We start from the raw sequence: 8,124 nt of genomic DNA on the forward strand, positions 1-8,124 counted from the left end.
CTGATCATCAACCTTAACTCCACTTTCCCACTCGCTCCCCATATCCCTTGATTACCTGAATGACCAGAAATCTGTCTCTATCAGCCTTAAATATGTTCATGGACAGAGCATCCACAACTATCAGGGTAGAGAATCCCAAAGGTTTGCAACCCTTTAAATGAAGAAATTGAAGCAGCTGGCATAATGCTGCAGGTCTTTGAACTGTATATGATACAGGATCATATGTAATGTCATGATGATACTTTCATGGACATTCCCAGCATCTGTTTATCCCTGATCCTTCAAAGTAGGCTATGTTACCCCTGAGAGTAAAGGATGCATATTCTAAATATAGCAAAGACATTTCCATTTTTAAGAATTAAATCTCAGACAAGCAAATATTCCTTGCCCAAAACCTACATAATCCGAATGTTACAAAGATGAAACACATTATGGTTGGGATTTTTGTTTACCCGCAGTATGTGCTACATAAGGAATCCGGAATCAGAGTTTGATGGAAAATACGCTGTATCAAAAAAATCAATGTGACACATGATATGCTGTCTTGATAAATGAACTTGAGGTGGCAGAATTGATTATAATTCGTCATTGGTAGGAGTGTATGGATTGGTCTCTACACAGGTTCACAATCCTTTTTTTCAAATCAAATAACCTTCCTATTGATCAAATGTACTGGAAGGAGAAGGCCTGAGTGAACTGAATATAATCTAAACAAAAAAATGCACTACCATTGTACTCTCTGCTTTTATATTCTATTTCTTTCTAACTACAGAGTTGTCAATCATATATTAATTGTGTTTAGTATTACGGACAGGTAGTGCCCCTATAGACAGGGACAGACTGAAACTTTAGGGGTTAGCTTAAGAGTTATATATTTATAATGTGTACTGCCATAAATAAAAACTTATAAAGATTGGCTGCAGTTCTGTCTTTCATCTCATCTGTCTTTCATCTGTGAGAGGACTTCTGAAACTATGGGATTTAATAATGGAACTAAGTAGCAAACCTCTGGCAAAATAGCTGGTTACTTGCCTCTAAAACTGGTCTTATTTTATGTCATACGAAAATTTCAGAAACTTTTTTTTGTGGAGTCAGGTATAATTTTGAAACTTGTGGACCTAATGTAAGATTATCAAAGCATCTTCTGCATGTTTCGTGCATTCAAGCTCCACATTATAAATGAGTATGATATAAAAGGGACCATCTGACACAATATAACTCTGCACTCTGACAACATCAAAGTCCTGAGAATGGGATGGAAATATAAACCTCTTTCCACCAGGTTTATAGACTGGGGAGTGGTGCTAACATAAGGCTCTGCTTAAACACCACTCTCCTGCAATCTGAACATGAGTGTTTTTGAACATTGTCCCTTTAAGAATTGGTGCTAAATTGAATGTTTTTTGAAGAAAGAACATGTTTCATATATCACCTTTCCGTGATACCATCTTCCCTGCCCACGGGACATCTCAAAGTGCTTCATGGCAATTAATTATGAGCTGGAATGCACTGCCTGATAGATTCAATAGTAACTTACAAAAGGAAGTGAATAAATATTGAAAAGGAGAAATTTGCTGGGCTATGGAGGAAGAGCAGAGGTTTGGGACTAATTGCATAGCTTTTTCAACAAGCTGGCTCAGACACAGCCATCCACTAGTGAACTTCTAAGCTGTACAGTTCTATGATCCTAACGTCCAGGTGACGAAAGTATGGACTAGGATTCTTCAGCAATCGCTGGAGTAGAAGTGGGCCTTGTTATGACAGTGGGAGAAATTCACCTTGCGAACAGAGCAAGTGCGAAGGAAGCAAACTGAACTTGCTGAGTAACACTCCCGAAATTCCTCAGCTGGGTGATTTGTGGAATTAAGGCTAAAGGTATGTAGTTGCAGTTAGTTCTCCAGCTGGTATTCATACCTTACTGCATTGGTCAGAGAAAAGAACTGGAGATTGCTTTACTCTATATATACACAGTCTAGAATTGGTGAATTTGTGTCATTCATGAAAAACGACCACATTGCAGCTTCCTGAATGAATCCTGGAACAGATTATCCATATGGCAATGAACTGGGTTAAACAGGAACAGTGGTGCAGCTCACCACTTAAGCACAAGACCGTGTGATTTTGGTTGTACGTCCCTGGTTAGATGTTATTTATGAAGGGTAAATAACATTCAAAGAGTAAAGGGCTAAAATGCTGGCAGTATAATATTGATTGTTAATTGCATTAAAAAAATTGCATCTACAGCACAGAAACAGGCCACTTTGCCCAACCAGCCACGCCTCCTCCTATCCTTCTTCATCTAATTCTATCAGTATAACCGCCCGTTCCCTCCTTATGCGTATCTAGCTTCTCCTTAAATGTATCTATACTCTTAGCTTGAGCTACTCCCTGTGGTAGCAAGTTCCACTTTCTTACCATCTTTGGGTAAAGATATTTCTTCTGTATTCCCCATTTGATCTCTTGATTATTTTATATTGATAGCATCTAGTTTTGCTCTTCCCTACATGTGACAACTCTCTGTCTGTGTCTGCGCTATCAAAACCTTCCATAATTTTTAATATTAATCAATAATACTGTTATTTTAGGGTGTTCATCTTTTTGTTGACCAAGTATGAAGAATGATTAAAAATGTTTGTATTATGTTGAAATGTGTTTATTCACTATACTTGTAATTTTCTTGAAGATGCAGAAAATCTTTTTGAACATGAGCTCGGAGCCCTCAACATGGCTGCTATGCAGAGGAGAGAAGAGAGAGCGAGTCTGCTGAGTAACCTGGGACCCTGCTGTAAAGCACTTTGCTCTCGTAGGGACTTTGCCATTCGCAAGCAGTTAGTAAGAAATGAGAAAGTAAATACCTTTTTATCATTTATCAAAAACTGCCTCAGTAGTCCAAGTGAAATTTTATGTATGTGGAATAAATTCAAATCTGACTGTGTAATTTAATAAGAGATGGCTTTAATATAGCTGGAGTCCAAATAAATTCTGAATCTGGTAAACGTTTCCTATTCCGTTTGCCATCATAACAGAAATTGGAACAAAATATTAATTTTAAGGCTAATGGTCATGTATGCTATCGTGGATGTCAAAAAGTGTGGTATTAAATATAGATTAAACAAGTCAGAGTAAAGTAATTTAACCGTGCTTTATCATGAAGACTAAGTATGTGGTCATCAGGGGATATCCCGGTGGCTCTGAGATGCACTGAGTGATAAAGACCAGACAAGTCCCAGGTATTGAAACATCAAAAATAGAAGCAGGAACAGGCCATTCGGCCTTTGCAGCCTGCACCGCCATTCATTATGATCATGGCTGATCATCAAATTCAATATCCTGATCCCGCCTTCCTCCCCATATCCCTTGATCCCTTTAACCCCAAGTACTATATCTATTTTCTTCTTGAAATCACACAGTGTTTTGGCCTCACTACCATCTGTGGTAGTGAGTTCAGTGTGTGTCTAGAATTGGTGAATTTGTGATCCCTGTGCCCATTTAACTGGGTCAAGCAAAATGGGTCGAGCAATTTGGAAAAGCAATGAAACTTCTTGACCTTATGCTGAATTAACTGGCTCAGCTTTAGGGTTGTCACAAGCAGTGCAACCCCATGACCTAAAAGGAGAAAACGCACCCCTAGATTCTGACTCCTGATTACCATCTCGTGACCATGTTGAAGTGTACTTATCGAAATGCCTGGTGAGAAAATAACAAAACATAGGCATGAGAAGAGACCGCTCTCTCAGTTGCAGCTCATCGCCATAACTCCCCTAATAACAACCAATTGTGTCTTGAAAACTGCCATGTTTTCCTTCCAATACTTTGGCTTGACACAGTATACCAAAAAATGTATCATTCTGTGAGTTCAAGATGTTCTTCCCGATAGTCATTTCAAACTTTTAATTTATTGAATGTATAAATTCAAAAATTCATTGGTTTCCTTTTGTGCAGAAAATTATTTTGGCTTGGTCTTTTGTTGCTGGCTGCTCCCTGACTGGAACTATCTCCTGAAATTCCATTTTCCCCAATTTCTCCTGTACTATAAGACCATAAGACATAGGAGCAGAATTAGGCCACTCGGCCCTTCGAGTCTGCTCCACTGTTCAATCATTGCTGATATTTTTCTCATCCCCATTCTCCTGTCTTTTCCCCATAACCCTGATCCCTTTACTCTTTCTCTGCTGTTCAATTTTCTCTTAAAAGTATACTTGATCCTGCTTTATTAACCGCGGTATGTGCTAAAACATTCCTTGTTCTAATGACCCATTGGTTACAAGATAAAATCCTAACCCCCCTCTTCATAAACTTGTTCATTTGTCCTCTGCCTGAAGGCAGGCCCTTGGCTCATTGTCTGCTGATGTTTCATCCTGAACCATCTCCTTGGCCGTTTTTATTAGAGGTGGTTTGCTATTGACTTTCATTGTAGGGACAAGGTGAGGAGGCAGGTCCCTCATTTAGCTGTCTTCCCTTGATCCTATTCCCAGCCCTGTTATGATGGAGCCACAACAACTTTCAGCTCAACATTTACTTCATCACCAGGCCCAACCATCTTCAGCTGTTTCACCAATGACCTTCCTTCCATCATAAGGTCAGAAGTGGGGATGATCACAGATGATTACACAAGGTCCATCACCATTCACGACTCCTCAGACACTGAAGCAGTCTGTGTCCATCTGCAGCAAGACCTGGATAATATTCAGGCTTGGGCTGAAAGGTGGCAAGATCCATTCAAGCCAGACAGTGCCAGGCAATGACCATCAACAAAGGAGAATCCAACCATCTCCCCTTGATATCCAATGGCATTACCATCACTGAATCCCCCACTTTTGACATTCCTGAGGTTACCATTGAACATAAGCTGGACTGGACTGGTCATATGAATACTGTGGCTACAAGAGCATGTCAAAGACTGGGGTATCTGCAGAGAGTAACTCACCTCCTGACTCCCCAAAGCCTGTCCATCATCTAATTAGGGCACAAGTCAGGAATGTAATGGAATATTATCCACTTGCCTGGATGAGTGCAGCTCCATCCGGGGCAGAGCAACCCGCTTGATAGGCACCCCATCCGTCACCTTAACCATTCACTCCCTTCACCACTAATGCATAGTGACAGTTGTGTACAAGATGCACTGCAGGAATTCACCAACACTCCTTCAACAAGACCTTCCAAACCCGTGGCCTCCACAACCTAGAAGAGCAGCTGATGCATGGGAACACCCCCACCTGGCCACACACCATCCCGATTTGGAAAAATTATCTCCATTCCTTCACTGTCGCTGGGTCAAAATCCTGGAACTCTCACTCTAACAACACTATGGGTGTTCCTACAACACATGGACTGCACTGGTTCAAGAAGGTAGCTCACCAGCACCTTCTCAAGGGCAGTTAGGGATGGGCAATAAATGCTGGCCTCGCCAGCAATATCCACATCCTATGAACAAATAAAAAAAGACTCTTGTTGCATCCCTTCCTATATTCACCCTCCATAAATTCCAACTTATTCAAAATACACCTATCTATGTCCTATCCCACTGTAAGGCCTGCTCCTCCATAATCCTGTTATCTTGCAGACCTATACTAACTCCCTGCCCTGGTGCACTAAATCTACAATTCTTGTCTATGTCTTCAAATCCTTATATGTTCCACTTTACAATCTCCTCCAGACATCCTCTCTCCCACACCATTCAATTTCTAACTGTGATCTCCTATGCATTTCCCTTCAGGCACAATTGCTAGCAGAACTTTCAAAAACTCAGACTCTGCTTTCTGGAACATCTTTCCAAACCCATCTCCCTCTTAGATTTTTCTCCTTATTCTTTCCTTTTTTCTTGTTCTTTACCTTTTTTTAAAAAAGCCTCAAAATCTATTTTTCACTCAAGCCTCCACTCACTCAAGCTTTCTGCAAAATGTTTTTGGATGTTTTGTATTTTTAAAGGCGCTATATAAGTGAAAGCTTTTATTGACTCAATTGTCTTCACAAATTTCCTCCTTGGTCTGCTTCACCCGATGTCGGAGACTTCTTTATAGAATCATAGAATCCTACAGTGCAGACGGAGGCCATTCGGCCCATCGAGTCTGCACTGACCACAATCCCACCCAGGCCCTATCCCCATAACCCCATGCATTTGCCTTAGCTAGTTCCCCTGACACTGAGGGTTAGGTTAGCATGGCCAATCCACCTAACCAACACATCTTTGGACTGTGGGAGGAAACCAGAGCACTCGGAGGAAACCCACGCAGACACGGAGAGAGTGTGCAAACTCCACACACACAGTGACCCTGGCATTGTGAGGCAGCAGTGCTAACCACTGTGCCGAGAGGTCCCGAGAGGAATTACTGCGTCTCTGAAAACTCCTTATCCTAAATTCCGAACAAACAGCGCCATCATTGCAGAAGCCTTCAGTCACCTAGGTTCGACTGTCAGAGTTCATTCTTCTTGAAGACCTCTGCCGCTCCATCTTCCTTTATTTTATCAAGCTTTGATCACTCCTATCTTCCCCCACAATCCCAAATCTCATCTCATCTGATTTGGCTTGATGTCCGTATCTTGCCTCCTGCCACTATCAAACACTTTAATACCATATCAGTAAATACCTAATTTTTCATTTCATGGTGTCTTTTTCACATGCTCCTCCTCACTGTACCTGTATACCAGTGTCCAACCGAGAAACCAGGTCCTAATTTCTCCTAAGTCTGATATTGAATTGCCCACTTGAGGAGTTTCTGACATCTATTTGACATATAGTGTGTTAGCTTTTATTAACAGGGGGTTGGAGTTTAAGAGCCGTGGGGTTATGCTGCAACTGTACAGGACCTTGGTGAGACCACATTTGGAATATTGTGTGCAGTTCTGGTCACCTCACTATAAGAAGGATGTGGAAGCGCTGGAAAGAGTGCAGAGGAGATTTACCAGGATGCTGCCTGGTTTGGAGGGTAGGTCTTATGAGGAAAGGTTGAGGGAGCTAGGGCTGTTCTCTCTGGAGCGGAGGAGGCTGAGGGGAGATTTAATAGAGGTTTATAAAATGATGAAGGGGATAGATAGAGTGAACGTTCAAAGACTATTTCCTCGGGTGGATGGAGCTATTACAAGGGGGCATAACTATAGGGTTCGTGGTGGGAGATACAGGAAGGATATCAGAGGTAGGTTCTTTACGCAGAGAGTGGTTGGGGTGTGGAATGGACTGCCTGCAGTGATAGTGGAGTCAGACACTTTAGGAACATTTAAGCAGTTATTGGATAGGCACATGGAGCACACCAGGATGATAGGGAGTGGGATAGCTTGATCTTGGTTTCAGATAAAGCTCGGCACAACATCGTGGGCCGAAGGGCCTGTTCTGTGCTGTACTGTTCTATGTTCTATGTTCTATCAGTTCTTAATAAGGAAAGGATTGATGTTGGGACATTCATTTTGTGGCATTTGTATTTGTCAGGGTGCAATCAAGCAGATGTATACAAACCAACCAGTGGTGGACAACGATCTTCTAAGATCAAGCCTTCGGTTGTTCAAACGCAAGGCGCTGTGTCATGGCCCTGGACAGGAAAAAAGTGATGAGGCCAAGATTTCTCGACCAAAGCTGAAACAGGAAGTTTGTGTTACATAAATGTTTGGCAGCATCATGGATTGATTTGATTTTGGTGAACCTGTATATAAAGAACTGGACCCCACACCTGAACAATTGGATGGATACCACTTGCTTATGTACAAGCCTGACTCAGGGCCTGTAATGGTCAAACTTACAAGTTCCAGCTTTCGAGAGTATTTGTTTTAGGAGTTCAGATTTACTTGTCAGATACTGTTCTATGTACTGTTTAAGTGAATGTTTCATTTTTGCAGTACAGTTTTGAAGTCTTTAATAAAACCTTGTCAGCTTTGTGCTTTGTTTTGTTTAAAAGTGTTGTTTCTTGTTGAGAGATGTGCGCAAGAGGAGGTGATTCCGTGGAATTTTAAGCAAGGACAATTTAATATCTTGCCATTCTGTGTAATGACCATTGATTTTCAGCCTCAGCATTTAGTAATGAATGGAAAGGTGAGTGTTTGGTGTTTTATATCTTTATACTAAATATTCCGAGCCGGACTCAAACACATCTTTTCATCCAGAAGCACTTGTAACCTTGAAAGAAGGAAATCTCA

General features: G+C 41.3%; 1 protein-coding gene across 15 annotated transcripts in view; it reads left to right on the plus strand.

The window, feature by feature from the left end:
* Positions 1-7,868, plus strand: part of zc3h13 (zinc finger CCCH-type containing 13) — an 82,431-nt gene extending 74,563 nt beyond the window's left edge. For all 15 annotated transcript variants that reach the window (XM_078232235.1, XM_078232245.1, XM_078232237.1 and 12 more), the window contains 2 exons: positions 2,684-2,847; positions 7,424-7,868. In XM_078232235.1, the coding sequence (XP_078088361.1) occupies positions 2,684-2,847; positions 7,424-7,594 (335 nt within the window). In that variant the 3' untranslated portion in view covers positions 7,595-7,868. The remainder of the gene's footprint in view (positions 1-2,683; positions 2,848-7,423) is intronic.
* Positions 7,869-8,124: the final 256 nt, after the last annotated feature.

Source organism: Mustelus asterias, chromosome 17, assembly GCF_964213995.1.
Source record: "Mustelus asterias chromosome 17, sMusAst1.hap1.1, whole genome shotgun sequence".
NCBI classification, from domain to species: Eukaryota; Metazoa; Chordata; class Chondrichthyes; order Carcharhiniformes; family Triakidae; genus Mustelus; species Mustelus asterias.